This window comes from Leopardus geoffroyi, chromosome C2, assembly GCF_018350155.1.
Source record: "Leopardus geoffroyi isolate Oge1 chromosome C2, O.geoffroyi_Oge1_pat1.0, whole genome shotgun sequence".
NCBI classification, from domain to species: Eukaryota; Metazoa; Chordata; class Mammalia; order Carnivora; family Felidae; genus Leopardus; species Leopardus geoffroyi.
The window spans coordinates 84019649-84035767 of NC_059333.1; the positions used below are offsets into that span (position 1 = coordinate 84019649).

The 16119-nt window shown below is 40.2% G+C and overlaps 1 protein-coding gene and 2 long non-coding RNA genes across 5 annotated transcripts in view; 2 read left to right on the forward strand and 1 right to left on the reverse strand.

Moving 5' to 3' along the window:
• MCF2L2 (MCF.2 cell line derived transforming sequence-like 2) overlaps positions 1–16119 on the forward strand; it is a 262524-nt gene that overhangs the window by 20704 nt on the left and 225701 nt on the right. For all 3 annotated transcript variants that reach the window (XM_045502829.1, XM_045502827.1, XM_045502828.1), the window contains exon 2: positions 15494–15577. In XM_045502829.1, coding sequence (XP_045358785.1) covers positions 15494–15577 — 84 coding nt within the window. The remainder of the gene's footprint in view (positions 1–15493; positions 15578–16119) is intronic.
• LOC123611197 lies at positions 2074–10792 on the forward strand. Its single transcript, XR_006718485.1, has 2 exons — positions 2074–3247; positions 9939–10792. It is a non-coding gene; the product is annotated as an uncharacterized LOC123611197 (long non-coding RNA).
• On the reverse strand, positions 3880–10025 carry LOC123611198. The gene is made up of 3 exons (XR_006718486.1): positions 9934–10025; positions 7982–7985; positions 3880–4083 (listed from the first exon to the last, which is right to left on the reverse strand). It is a non-coding gene; the product is annotated as an uncharacterized LOC123611198 (long non-coding RNA).

Genomic DNA, 16119 nt, shown 5'->3' on the forward strand with positions numbered 1-16119 from the left:
ATTGGGTTTTAAAATACATTTTGGTCAAATTACCTTCTGGGAAATTTATACTATTTTAGTGATGCATCAACAGAGTGTGGGGGTTCTTGATTTTACCAGATCTCTTTATCAGCATTTGGAATCATCTGCTTCCTCATATGTCAAATGGGGTAATGAGAGAACTTCTCGTATAGGATTTTGAAGTAATGCATGTTAAGTGCATGGCACAATAGCTGCAATGTAATTGTTAGCCCTTTTTGGTGATATTATTATTATTATTATTATTATTATTATTATTTTAAATATATTTTCAATGTTTATTTGGAGAGAGAGAGAGAGAGGGAGAGAGAGTGGGAGAGTGGGGGAGGGGATGAGACAGGGAGACAATCCAAAGCAGGCTCCAGGCTCTGAGCTGTCAGCACAGAGCCCGATGTGGGACTTGAACCCACAAACTGTGACATCATGACCTGAGCCAAACTGACTGAGTCACCCAGGCGCCCCTGGAAGAGCTAAAAAAGCACTTTTTTTTCCCTACCTATAATAGTAGTTTCTTGCTGGGGGGTTGGGGGAGGAGATGGGGAAAATATTCATCTCCCATTGCTATTACTATTGAAATAATCAGCTTTTTTTCTAAGAGTTACCTAGTACCCAGTTATTTCAGAATCTGTTGTTCAAAATAAAGAAAATGTAGCCCTTTATTGGATATTTGATCTTGGTGAAATGATAAAGGTCAGTGCATGGAATATAGGATTTGTAAGATCTGTACAGCTTGTTCATATAAGAGATTCAAATGTAATAAAGAAAATTTCCAAGATTTTACAGTCTACCCTCTCCCTAGAGTTCTGTAAACTGCAAAAAATATAATTAAGGTCATTGCTGGGTGTGTGCAATTGCATTTACACTGCCATTGTGGATTTATGTGGTTAACAAAGATAGTTCTTATGTTCGTAGGTGTTGTGATGCTAGCCAAGCATTCATGGCTATTCATAACTGAATGAATGGGTAAAAAAGTTAATGTAGTAGGAGAAAGAGCCTCCATATGGTGACTCAGGCACTTTCTATATTGTTGGTGGGAATGTAAACTGGCACAACCATTTTGGAGGGAAATTTGGCTATATACAACAAACTGTTGCTTAAAAATTGCCTTGTTTGCTGCCCTGTAATTAGGACTTTCAGACTTGGTGTTTAATTGGAGTTAATATATTCACAATACCTAATGGTGGAGAAAAAAAAAAAAAAAGAGCTTTCATAAGTTTTAGCATCTCAAATTATATTACATTTCTTCCTCTTAATTTTTAGGTATTTTTCTTAAAGTACTTCACATGCAGTTAACACTAATAAAGAATTGGCACAGAGGATTACTAAACAGAGCAGCCTCTAATCTTAAGGGACTTTCTGGTATAACCAATTCAGGAAAACGTTTGGCAGTTTCTTACAAATTAAATATACACCTCTCCTTTGACTGAGCAATACCACTTGTAGGTATTTAGCCAAGAGAAATGCAAATGTGTGTCTACATAAAGACCTTTACATGAATGTTCAAAGCAGCCCAAATTGGGATAAAACCTGAATGTTTATAAGCAGGAAAATGGACAAACTGTGACCATACATACGATGGGATACAGCTCAGCAATAAAAATAAATGAACTTCTGATACACACAACATGGGTGAATCTGAAAAGCATTATCCTGAGAGAACCTAGACACAAGAGTACACACTATATGGTTACATTATATGAAGTTTTTAAAAAGGCAGGACTAGTCTCTATTGAAAAATCACTTCGATGCTTGCCTGGCAGTTAGGAACAAGGGTTGGCTGGGAAGGGACATGAAGGTACTTTCTATAGATGGAAATGTTCTATATCTTGAAAGGAGTGTGGGTTAACATGGATGTATCCATTTGTCAAAACTCATTAAAATGTACACTTCAGATTTGAGTATTTCAATAATACTCAATTTTACCTTCTCCCTAAAAAATAAATATTTATGTATTATTTACTTATTTAGTTTAAATTTTACTTTTTAAATGTTTATTTATTTTGAGAGAGAGAGAGAGAGAGAGAGAGAGAATATAAGTTGGGGAGGGGCAGAGGGAGAGAGAGAATCCCAAGCAGGCTCCATGCTCAGTATAGAGCCCTCCTCGGGGCCCGGTCCCACAATTGTGAGATCGTGACCTGAGTGAAAATCAAGAGTTGGATGCTCAAACTACTAAGCCACCGAGGTGCTCCTATTTATTTTTTATGAAAAGTGTTTCCAGTTTCTCCTTGGCTAGTTGCAAGTCTTACTCAAATTTTATCTTGAAATACACAAATAAAAATTAGAAGTTTATATATAAATTTACTTATCGCTTTTTGGATATTTCATATTGTGCCCTTTCCTTAAATCTTGGAGCATAACATTACTAAACAGAAACATTAAGCATGAAGAACCAAGATAAATACATTATGAAAAATCAGGCTCTTTCTGAGTGTACCACACTTGGCATAGCACAGTTCTGAAAGGTGAGCTTGCTTTTCTCCAAGAGGTAGTAAGGGTGGGAGGTCTTAGTCAGATCATGACAGACAAAAAACATCCTTCATTTTAGAATCATGATATTGTACTTGCACCTGATCTTTAGAAGTGGTTCAGGACACACTCTACACTCCTTCAGGACTTGAACACTGATCATTTCCTGTACCAACCCATGTTGCCTGTCTAGGTAGTGACGTCTACTGGCTGTAGTTTTAAGTCTCTGTATTTTATTCCTCTGCAGTTTAGACAGGTTGGAAAAGAGGGAGGGGAGGATTGTGGCCTGGAATAATACACCAGTGGCCTGATGTATGTCTCATATTGTGATTCCTCTAAAAAAGAAAAAAAAGATTGATTCTCATTGACTCTAGGATTTCCCTCTCTACGCCACCTCCTCATCCTCCAGTTTCCCTTTGTCTCCAAATGAGTAAATCCAGTAACTATTGGGCCTGTAATCCTGTGAGCACTCACCAATCCAAAGGATAAACTCTTAGCAATGAAATGACCTTGAATGAACTTCAGTGAGATTAGCTCAGAGAAGGGATTAAACACATTTATGCGAGTACAGTGCTGAGAGAAACCAAGAGAGAGCAAAGTGGCACGGTGTCCTGGGATCCAATGGCCTCCTGGTGCAGGAAGTGTGGGCAGCAAGACCCCAGATACTTGCCTTACACCTCTGTGCGGATCACAGAGGCAGAGATGAGGGCTTACCACCATTTCCTGGGAAGTTGCATCAGGCTAGAATATATGGCAAAACAAGGTACTGTGAGAGCAATGATGCCTTTCTTTTATTTTTGTTTTGTTATTCATCCTCATTCTCAGTGGAATAATGGTTTAACAAATTTTACATTGAAAACATTTACTTGCAATACTATCTCGTTTGCTAAAAGGACTTTTTTTTTTTTTTTCAACGTTTATTTATTTTTGGGACAGAGAGAGACAGAGCATGAACGGGGGAGGGGCAGAGAGAGAGGGAGACACAGAATCGGAAAAAAGTTTGCTAAAAGGACTTTTTAAAATGCATTAATCAGCCATTAACAATATTGTAGATGGCTATTTATCAAAAAATTCATATTGAAGAGAGATGACCAAATAGTCTGAAAAAAATCAGGTTGTAATATGCAATGTGTAAGTATGAATCTATTTTAAAAGCATATATGTCTAGGTATACATATATGAGATACTTATTTAATTTGGGGTGAAGGAGTGATAAGGAGTTTTATTTTTCTTGCTTTGGTTTAGTTGTATTTTTTATTTTATTTCAGATTATATTTATATTTATTTTATATATTTATATATTTATATATAAATATATAATATTTTATTTCAGATTATATATACATGTATATGTATGTGTGTGTGTGTGTGTGTGTATATATATATATATATAAAGCAATGAAAACAATTACCGAGCTCTTCATCTTCTGGATAAGAATGCCAAGTTAGTTTCTCTTCTAAAAAGCAATTACAATTTGAGGACACTTCATATTTGCCTCTTTTGCCAGCACCGAGTGGACGTCATCTAAATCTTTCCGTTTCATGAGGAACATTAATTCTGCACTGCTGTCTGTGGCACCAATTATTCGTTCTGGGTTTCTCAGCACCATCTCTTTTCTTCTTTGACTTGCTATCATCAGATTCACTGTCAGATAAAGATTTTCTTTTTGTGCCATCTTTTTCTTTACCAGCTTTTCGGGAATTAAGAAATGCTTCAGGGGCGCTAGGGTGGCTCAGTCGGTTGAGTGTCAGACTTTGGCTCAGGTGATGATCTCTGGGTTCGTGGGTTTGAGCCCTGCATCAGGCTCTGTGCTGATAGCTGGGACCCTGGAGCCTGCTTCGGATTCTGTGTGTCTCTCTCTGCCCCTCCCCCACTCACTCTCTGTCTCTCTCAAAAATAAACAACAACAAAAAAGAAATGCTTCAAGTAACTCTGGACAGTCTAAATTTTCTTCAGGTTCCCAAGTATTGCCAGTATCTGTAAATCCCTTCCACTGCAGGAAATGCCCCGCCTTCCCATTCATTACAGGTCTGTCCAGTACTTTTTCCACCACAGATTCTTCAGGCTCTGCCTCTTCTACTTTTTTACTCTTTCCCTTCTGTTTCATTCCCTTTTTTTGCATTGTGGTTTTACTGGAGGCTTTTTTTTTTTTTTTTTTTTTTCAGACTTGAAGGGCTATTATTCACCTCCTCCGAGCTGCTCTGGGTCCCGGGTCTGCGGGCGTCCCCAGCCCTGACTCCTCAAGCCCTGGCCACATCCGAGGGGGAGGGCCGGGCAGCCGCTGGCGGGGGAGGGGGTGGCACCGCCCGCTCCGGGCGGCTGCGAGGAACCGTATTTTTTACTTTGAAAAATAACAAACATATGTTGCTTTTGTAAAATGAAAATATGAATCCAGGTAATGAAACTCATGGTACTGAAGAAAAGTGTCTGAAAAAAAATATTAAATCCGAAATGCTAAGATTTCACTGAAAACATATGAACTAATAACAGACTGGTGGTTTAAGAGTAGAAAAAAGAAAAAAAAACACTTCCCTTCAGTGGGCTGGGTGAGAAGGAACAGCATTTCTAAGTATGCCTTACATGTATTTGGAAGCCAGTAAGACATTCTCTAAGAGCTGAAGCAACTACTTGTTTCTAAGACTGCTTCTTTTATGGATGGGCTTTTTTTTTTTTTTTTATAGTTACACCCCTTTTTTTTTTTTGGCCATGAAAATGTTTATAATACATTCATTCCCCTTGGATCACAGGCTAGGAAAAGTGATTAAACAACTGTCTTTGTCTCCCTCATTACTCTTTACTTATATTTGGAACCTATTTCTTCAAGAGAGGGGAATTACTGGATAGAGATCATCATTGTTGCAGGATACTTTCTGAATTCATGCTTATACTATATACCATACACTTATATAGGATATAATACATATACTGTGTTATGAAAGGCAAGGGGTACTATGTATTTGCTACTTAAGAACCAACAACTTGTTAATCAGATTTTGCTTTCCATTCTTAAAACACATAGGTACTTGCCTGTGCATGCACACAAGTCCCACAGGGCTTGAATTCAAGTGTAAATTATTGCCCTGAGTTTTTATTAAGGTTGAGTCATAAGGGCTTTACCGTTTTGTTAGCAGTGAGGAGAAGAAGTAACTTTAAAGAAGATTATGAAGAATTTCTGGATTCTAAACTCACAGCATTACATACACATTGTTGCTTTTCTTTTTGTATCCCCACTGTAAAAGGTTGCGAAATGCTTGCCTATATGCTTTAGCTGTCAATTATTTTATTCTGTCTGTGATTCAAGATAGCAATGAAAATTTGAGTATCTTAATGTAAGTTTTGGGAGTGTCTAACTGGCCTTTCTGACCATTACTGCAGTCTTACATCAATTCATTGGCTGTATTTATTCCATGAATTATCTGTTTTTAGTTTGTGCTTGTTTCATGTGGCTGCTATAACAAGTAAGCACAGATTTAATGCCTAAAACAGCAGAAATTTATTATCTCATAGTTCTAGAGACCAGAAGTCCAAAATTAAGGTGTAGCTTTCTAGGGGCTATAGGGAAAATTTATTTTCTTGTCTCTTTCAGGCTCTGGTGGCTCCAGGCCTGTCTTGGCTTGTGACTGCTGGATTCCAATCTCAGTTTCCATCTTTACCTGGTCTTCTCCTCTGTTTCCCTCTCTTATAAGAATGCATATGATTGCATTCTGGGCCCACCCGGATAATTCAAAATAGGCTCTTCCTCAAGAGCCTTAAGTTAATCATATCTGCAAAGACCCCTTTTCCTTTTCCACATAAGGTAACGTTCACAGGTACTGGGATTAGGACATGGCCATATCTCTTGGGAGGGGGGCACCAGCCAGCCCACTGTTGCTCTTTATGTTCTAGGAAGATAAGCCTTTTATTACCACATGTGCTGTGAATTTTCCAATTTGTTGCTATTTTTTTGAGTTTGTTCAAGGTGTGTTTGCCCTGCCAAAGTAGTTTTTAAATTAACTTTATCAGTCTTTTCTTATTGGTATTTCTGTCATACTTTGGTAAGCTGTTCTAATTCCATTATTGTAAAAATACCCTCCTATATTTTCTTCTAGTATTTTTATGGTTTAATTATTTAATTTGGGTGGGCTTCATATTGGAGTTTATAGTTTCATTATTTAATGTGACTGGAGTTTGTTCTTTTGGCAAGAAGTGAAATATGGATACACTTAAACATTTTGACAATAAGAAAATAACCTTACATAGCACTTACCATATACCAGGAATTTTTTAAAGCTCTCTCACGTGGAATGCCACTTTTGTCATATTCTACATATTTATATTTTGACCTAATTCTAATCTCTGTTTTGCTCCTGAGTCCTTCTGAACTCAAAACAAATTCTATCAGACTTATTTCATAGTGAAAGAGGAAGGTCAACAAGGGGAGTTCATGAGCAGAAATTCAAAGCAAACCACCAATGCATGGCAACAACATGGGTGTTTGTGAGAAACCTATTGTGGCATCCTTGGGATCATATAGCTCAGAGGACCGAATGATAAATTTAATTAGTGTGTATTGAATCTCTTATACACAAACTGTTTTCACATGTGATTTTTAAAAAAAATTTTTTTTAATGTTTATTTATTTTTGAGACAGAGAGAGACAGAGCATGAATGGGGGAGGGTCAGAGAGAGAGGGAGACACAGAATCGGAAGCAGGCTCCAGGCTCTGAGCCATCAGCCCAGAGCCCGACGCGGGGCTCGAACTCATGAACCGTGAGATCGTGACCTGAGCTGAAGTCGGACGCTCAACCGACTGAGCCACCCAGGCGCCCTCACATGTGATTTTAATTAGTTAAGTTAGAAAATGTATGTAAAACATGTAGCAAAGTGCCCAGTAGTTAAGTGTTCAATAAATGGTAGTATTAATCCTCACAACAGCCCTCCAATTTTTGTTCATTCCCATTTTACAGAGGGAGACCCTGAAGATGGAGGGACTGGGTAGTGTCAGAGCTGGGATGCAAGTCCAGTTCTTTTAATTCTGCTTCCACACCTGAATGAATGAATGAATGAATGAATGAATGAATGAATCGAGAGAGGAAGGAAGGAAATTTTGCCAGAGGTTCCAGGAGTTTTTCTTAAACAAAAATTAAATTGTTTATCCATCATATTGCTAAAATTTCTCAAATCCTACCATTTTTATTTCTTTGTATTAAGATTTTTTTTTTTTTTTGTCTAGGAGCTTTAGAAGGAAAGTGGAGAAACGTTTGGAAGAATGCTATGTTAAATGATTATTACTCATATCATGTCTTCTCACCTCCTATTGTACCATATTGTATTGTTTTGCCCAAGACACTGCTTCCAGACAGTAAACTCGCCTGAATCCAGGCATAGGAGCGGGCCAAGAACGAGAGGGTATAGGCATGAAGGAGCCCGCCCTGGGCAATGGGGCAGGGCTTGAGGTGTGCTGGAAGGAGAACTAAGCAGGTTCTCAAGCCAGGGTTGGCTTCTTTCCCAGGGTACAGACCTCACAGTCAGCACAGAAGGGAAAATTTACACCATCTGGGCCTCAGTTTCAAGAACACTTTCAACACATAGCGATGATTATTTTTATTGAATGATAAGAGAAGCAGACAGCGAACAACCCAAATAAATACTTTTTTTTTCTCCTGACCTGCATTTTTTAATTTTTTTTTTTCAACGTTTATTTATTTTTGGGACAGAGAGAGACAGAGCATGAACGGGGGAGGGGCAGAGAGAGAGGGAGACACAGAATCGGAAACAGGCTCCAGGCTCTGAGCCATCAGCCCAGAGCCCGACGCGGGGCTCGAACTCACGGACCGCGAGATCGTGACCTGGCTGAAGTCGGACGCTTAACCGACTGCGCCACCCAGGCGCCCCCTGACCTGCATTTTCAAAAGCATCAGGAAAGGACCACCCGTAGTCTAAGGCCTTGGAATCAGTGTTGTGCTTGCTTCTCTGTTGAATCAGCAGCATCAGGAGAGCTTGTTAGAAATGCTTGGCCCTAGGCCTACTAAATCAGAATCTGCGTTTTAAAGCCCATGTGATTTATATATTGATTATAATTTGAGAAGCAGGGCTGGGGGTGGGGTATTGATTAAAATGCAGTGGGGGTACTTGAAACCCAGTGGTGAAACAGGAGAGCCTTATGGGAAAAGGAGGGATTAAGTATTTTCACACATTTTCTGAATTTCCTCCAGGGCCTTGATTGCGTTTTATTCAGAATACCCCAGGCAGCAGAGCCTGGTTCACCTCTCCTCTAGTTATGAAGGGCTACGGGGAAATGACATCTCCAGCTCTTGTTGCTAAGGAAACTCATCACATAGAAACTTCCACCTCTGCAGTGCTTGTCTCCTACAAGGGTACGATGTGAAATGTCAGCAGAAATTAAGGAGCTTTAAAAAAAAATGTATCAACTTTGTGAGGGAAAGAAAAAGGAGAAAAGGGATTTGGATAAATATTAAAAAACAGAAATGCTATGCTTAGTAATATCTTACCAGTTTTCAAAGTAGTTTTAAACAGGCATTGCTGACAGAGACTGGGACAAGAGTACAAAAGGTGGCCCACGTGCCACAGTTAAATAAAACGTTTTATTTTCCCACCTACCTTATAAACGTACTCTCATAAGAACAAAATTAAAATGTGTAGAAAGCTGTGGTTTTTATATGAGTAAAATTCAGAAAATAGCAAGGATGAAAAAAACTGAATTATTGTGTTTCTGAGTGTTGTATTGATGGCCCTATGAAATTTGGATGGGTAATGAAGATATCTGTAATCTGTAAATCACTAATCCATAAAATATATATTTTTTTCTTGCCTTTATGTTAGCAAAAGCACTGTTGTTATAATTGAGATTTTCACATAATTTGAGCTCTGTTGAGAGCAGTGATCTAAAATGTGATCTAAGTAGGGGGCGCCTGGGTGGGTCAGTCAGCTGAGCATCTGACTTTGGCTCAGGTCATGATCTCACACTTGTGAGTTTGAGCCCCACTTTTGGCTCTGCTCTGGTAGCTCAGAGCCTGGAGCCTGCTTCAGATTCTGTGTCTCCCTCTCTTTCTGCCCCCCCCCCCCCAGTCTTTCTCTCTCTCAAAATAAGTTAAAAAATTAAAAAAAAAAGTGATCTAGGGGCGGCTTAGTCAGTTAAGCGTCTGACTTCAGCTCAGGTCATGATCTCACAGTTTGTAGGTTTGAGCCCCATGTAGGGCTCTGTGCGCTGACAGCTCAGAGCCTGGAGCCTGCTTCAGATTCTGTGTCTCCCTCTCTCTCTGCTCCTCCCCCACTCATGCTCTGTCTCTCAAAAATAAATAAAAACGTCAAAAAAAAATTAAAGAAGGGAGAAAGAAGATTGATGATTGGTAGGACTGGGCAGATATTTCATTATATAAGAATCTACAACATTCACACCATGTGAGAGGGAGGATTTGACATGTTCATTAATTTGTCTTTTCTCTTACCTAAGCACTTCCGCTGCTCCAATCCTCCCAGCGCTCTGAAGCAGCGTCTGTCCCTGATACGAGCAGTGGCACAACCCACAAACCGTCATAGCATTGGATGCAGACGTCCTTTCTTTTGAGGATATAGATCAAGAGATGTGGAGAAGTATTTCCCTGGGTCTCCAGTGGTGTTAAAAGAGTAGATGTGTGGGGCTGCCCTGCTAGCCCCGAGCACTGGATCACGAGTGACAGAGCCACCCATGTGGTCTTTAACACATGTATTTATGAGAGGGAGGGCTGTGGAATGTGGAGCTCCCAACAGTGTGGGGTCTGGGGCAGGGGTCACAAGGAAGCTTTTGGGGTGATGGAAATGTTCCATATCTTGATCTGTTTGATGGTTATGTGAGTGTATATATTTATCAGAATACATTAAACTGTACACTGAGGATCTGTGTGTTGTGCTGCATGTAAATTGTACTTCAATAAAGTCCTATTAGCATAAAAAATAAAGGCTACCAGAGCATATTTTTCTGTATGTAAGCTAAGTGGGTAAGAACAATATGATTCCGTTACTCTAACACAACTATTTCAAGTATTCTTTTCTCATATGCTCACACACATGTGCACAAATACACCACATACTTTCTTCTTCTTTTTTTAAACTTGTCTGCAGTCTCACCTCACATATAGTTTTTATGTCCTTGATATTATATTTTAAATCTTTTTTTCTGTGGAGATGGTTTTCATGAATGCTTTCATCTCTTTACTCTTATAAATAGTATTTCCAGTCTACCTTTTTTATGTATAACATTTTAATTTTACTATTTTCTTGGCCTAAATTTCCAGATATTAGATGAATGAATAAAAGTTTATGAAGATTTTAATGACTGTGTATTGAAACTCTGTATTGCAATGGTTAAGATGTTGGGCTTTGGAGTTCAGAATGAGATGGGTTCAAATTCTGGCTCTGCTTGACCTTGGATGAGCTTGGATGACCTTGAGTGACCTTGGATGAGCAAATCTAGTTCAATATCACCCTTAGCATTGTTTTGAGGATTAAATGAGATGCTGCATATAAAGGGTTGTGTATGTAACTACACAATAATCACTGGATAAAATATTGTGAAACCACTTTCTAAAAGCTTCACACCCCAAGGTCATGTACATGTATTAGTTTTCCAACAAAGCCCCAGGATTGGGTGTTAGAGTCTCAGTTATTTTATGGATGAATGAGGTATTCCATTATTGTTTTCATTGCATTATTTGACTAGTAGGAAATTGGACATTTTTCAGTGTTCTTGCTATTAAAATTCTAGATTTCTCCTTTAAAAAAATCTTCCATCTGCTTTTCACATGCCTTTTATTCATTGTTAATTTATGGACAAGACTTCAGTACTAAGTCTTATGGTTTGGGTTAACCATTGCTCTCGTACAGGGCCCAGTAAAAGAAGGAAAATGGGTTTGTGTTATTTCTGACCTGGCCAATAAGAGAAGTGAAATGCGTGACCCCATGGGATGGCCCTTCCTACCAGCCTGGCAACTGATTTCTCAGAGCTGTTGGTCTACAAGTGTTTTCCTGGCAGTCAAGTCTGGTCTAGTTGTGGGGGTGAGAGGGCGGGGTGGGTGGGAGGAGGTTCATTTTAGTGAAAAGGTGCATTCCTTTACTGTCATTATCCGACCGATTAAATGAGTTAATCTGTGAGATGCATTGTCAGGGCCAGCTCACAGCTGGTGTTCATTAGTATTACTAGCAGAGAAGTGTGCTGCACAGAGACTGAGGCTGGGGATCCTGGGCCCATTCCTAGTCCACCTAAGTGGCAGACTCTTCCATTTTTTTCTGTTCACCAGATTCTCTTGGCAAAGTAGAAATGTGGCAAGGTCCGTCAAAATTGGGGCTGCCTTCCCTCTTCGGTCCAGACCACACTTTGTTCCCCTAACTTACTTATTTAGCAATTTGGTTCTTTTTCTCTTCAGACCATACTTTTAAATCCCAGTGTGACTGAACTTTCAGAACAGCCAGAGTGGGAGGCTGAGGGTTTTACTCCCTTTATTCCTGATCAGTTGCAAACTCAGACTGCATAAAGCCGTTATCAGCAGTTCCCTGCCCTCTGCCGTGAGGGTGGGTGCGATCAGTAGGAAAGGTCCTGCCCCAGAGACTGCATTGCTCTCTCAGACTGGGCAGTGGACGACACAGGGGTGTTGCTTACTGCCTTCCTAAGCTGAGTTTCCATGGGATGTAATAGGCTGTTATTCCACCACCTAGGAGGCTGTGCAACTTTGATGCCTTCTGCATCTCTGGAACTGTGGGTCCTGGGTAGCATAAAATCTCACGCCTGTATACTTATCAGGGATAGAAAAGGGACAAGTTTTTCCCTGATCTATTTGTAACTTTGTGCAGGATAGAAATTGTGTTGATGTTGAATGATCACCTCCCCTTGCCTTATGAGGGTTGAAAGAGATAAGCTTCTGCCTAATCCATGTACATCAAAAATAGCAAGCAGCAAACAGGAAGCCTCCACACAGGATCAAGGGGCCAGGCAAAGTGCATCAGGGACCACCACTTCGGTGGGTTATCACTGCTCAGGCTCAACTGTTTCTAGAGAAGGAAAAGCCATTTCACAACAGAGGACACTGAGACTCAGAGTGTTCTTGCTCTGGCAGCCTAGCTAGAAGTTGGCAGAAACAGCCCTTCCCATGTGGGGGAAGGGCTGTCTGGGTTCTTTCCCACTGCAGAGGAAGGTGTTCCTTTAGACTAAAGAGCTTCCCAACCCCATCTATGCAGCAGTGGAGAGCAAGGCCCTCCAGCAGCAGGCCTGGTTTTTTTATGTCTCTTTTGGGGCTGAACCAACCTTGCCCCTATTCCAACAGGCCCATAGATGTCAGGCATCACTAAAAGTTGGGTGTGTCTGAGGTCATCTCCATGCTCTGGGTCAGCCCTGAGTCTGAGAAACTCACATGATCTGTTGCAGCCAGCCAGATGGGGTCATGAAGCTCCTTTGCTGGGAAATCTTCAAGGATAACCCTATCCCTCCCTGGCTGGGGGCCAAGCTCTTTCAGCAAAGGCAAACCAGCTCATTTCTATGCTTGAAAAACAAATTCTAAATTTTAGTCCTGTTCATTTGGTAACCTCAGGTGGGAAAGGTCTCTGTTGAAAGGCTACGCAGACCTCTACAGATTCCCACAATGAGAGACACTAGTTATCCTCTCAGCAGTGGTCAAAGACAGTGCTCTGGAAGACCAAGGGTCTGGGAATCCTATCACAGAAGGCTGAGATTTGCTCTCTTAGAGTCAGGTGATCCCAGGCTGACCCCACATCCATGCTTAAATTAGATGACCACAGGCAGGGTCAGAATCTCTCTGGGTCTCCATTTCTTCACTTAAAAAATGAGATGGGTTGGGGGATGGTTGGTTTAACTCACTTCTGTTGTCCATTTTCAGCTCTTACCTCCTTAAAATGTCAAAAGCACACCTCAAATATTGAGGTACAATAACGATATATGTTATAATCTTGGTTTTTCTTTGGGGTCATTATCTCTTAAATATGCTCCCTCAGGCATGAAAAAATAATAACCCAGCTCTATTTTTGAATATGCCACTTTCCCAGACCACTGGGAGATTATATTCTGAAAAACTCTTCCATTATGTAACTCCTATTTCTGCTTAAATTTTCTATGTTGGTGTCCATTTGTAACTTACATTTTGTTATGAACAATTTGAAACATATGCACAAGAATTATACAATGAACTCTCATGGACCCATCAACCAACTTCAACAATTATCCACATTTGTCAGTCTGGTTTCATCTCCCCCTCCCCTTGCCCCATACATTTTTGGTAGTGGGTAATGCCTGAGCATTTTAAATCAGATCTTAGGCTTATGTTATTGTTAAATACTTTAGTTCATGTATAAAACAGAGAAGGCCCTCCTTTTTTGCCAAGTAGAACTACAGTGCCATTATTGCATCCACCAAAATTAACAGTGAAACAGGAAATTAGTGAATTTTTAGTGAAATCAGGGTGGAAAGACGAAGGAGGGATAAAGGAGCTCTGGCCTGGGTTTACCTGCTTTCCTCCAGAGAGAGTGGTAGAATTCATTGAGAAGGGTCTTGGCATTTAAGTTGGCACTTGCCCCCAGTCTAACAAGACTTCCAGAAAGCATATATGGGAAAGGCCTTTCCAGATCAAGGGATATAACTAGCATTTGCTGAGCATCTACTATGTACATCCCATAAGTGTCATCTCCTTGAACCTTCACACAAAAACCAAGAAGTGGAAACCAAGGCTCTGGGAGGAGCTTCCCTAATATAACCTTCTGATTGGTCAACATTGTAATATCAAAACGTTACCCCAACTCCAGGCTGAATCAATGGGAGATTCTTATTTAGCATCAATGTACAAAACTGTTTGACTCATGCCTTAATCTAACTTGATGTTTAACTGCTGTAGAAACAATATCCAGTTCATTTTTTGAGATTCCCTAGGAAACAGTTAAATGAGGATAATAATATCTTAGGCAGTGATAGTTGAAAATGCCTTTCTCTTTTCAGCCCAGGTGAAGGATTTCCATTCAGTCTTCTCCCTTCTCTAATCTCTTTTTCCCGAATGGATAGAATACAAATCATAGGGCCTATAGATCACTCTTAGGGTTAGAGGACATTTGTAGGTTTGTGCTTGAACGATTTGAATTTTTGCCTTGAAGATATGTACCTCTTTATTCAGTATGGAGCATCTTTAATTAGCAAATGGGGAAGTGCTTCCTTAAACATGCTTGGCAGTGGGAAGAGTCCCCTTGAAGTATTCTGGAAGGGGAAAAAATAAAAAGGCATGGAGGTAACTAAGGAGGGAGGGAAAAAGGAAGGAATTAGGGAGGGAAGGAAACAAAAGCAAAGAACCTTCATAAATCTCAGATTGATTTTATGACCCAGCTTGAGATGAACTCTGATGATTTATGTTGTTTGTATTTATTTATTTATTTAAAAAAAAATTTTTTTTTCAACGTCTATTTATTTTTGGGAGAGAGACAGAGCATGAACGGGGGAGGGGCAGAGAGAGAGGGAGACACAGAATCGGAAACAGGCTCCAGGCTCTGAGCCATCAGCCCAGAGCCTGACGCGGCGCTCGAACTCACGGACCGCGAGATCGTGACCTGGCTGAAGTCGGAGGCCTAACCGAGTGCGCCACCCAGGCGCCCCTATGTTGTTTGTATTTAAAATGTCCTGCAGACCTAAAGGAGTAGGCAGATACCTGAGTACCTGCGTTGATAATGAGACCATCCTAGCAGGTATATTGTGAAGCTACCTAAGCTTAAACTTCAGGGCCCCTTCCTTGCACTGGTCCCTCCTAAAACCTTGGGAGAGGCTCTAGAAGTGTGCTTCTGTGCTCATGGGTATAAGCTTCAAACCACACAAAACCCAGATCCATTTCTGCATCTCAGGAATCAAGTGTGCAAGAGAATAGTGTGCGTATAACCATATTTTGATAAGTCCCAGATTTCCTCAGTAGTGAAGCTTCCATTTCTTCCTTTTAAAATTCTCTTTGTAATTTACCAGGATTTAACCTAATTTGTATTTCATTTGTGCAGATGAAATCATGCAACAGGAAATCAGGCCTTTGGTGGCAGTGGATATAATTGAACAACTTCACAGACAGTTTGCCATTCTCTCAGGTAAGGAGCAAATTAGTTTGTATTTTAGATTTTGTTGTGGGGGCAGGGGTCTTGTCGGGAGGGCCCAGTACACGCAAATCTTAATGAACCCTAATGAACAGTACACCCAAGTCTTAACCTTAAGCCTCTCTCAGACCTAGAATGAACTGAGAAATGTCCATCTGGAGGAGGGTAGATCTCAGAGATATCATTCCTGTTGCTGTTGGGTGTCATTTAATCTTTCCTAAGGGAGTACATTTCTTTGAGGTTGTAAAGAACAGAGCCAAAAAGATTTTGAGGAAGGAAAAAGAAATGGCTATTGATATCAGCTGCCATCATGACATTTTCCCAACATTCTTCTTGGATATTTTTCCAAGATCCAACCTTTAGAGAGTTTGGTTTTGAGGGTTCATGAGCACTGGTGAGGTTAATTGTTCTTTGAGAGATTTGTCTTTTATTCTTAGCTCTTATGGACCTAATTTTAATGCATTGATTTCCATTGAACATTTGGGAATAAAGAGAGGCTAATGTTCAGAAGAGGCTAGAAATTTTCTGAGCCTAGG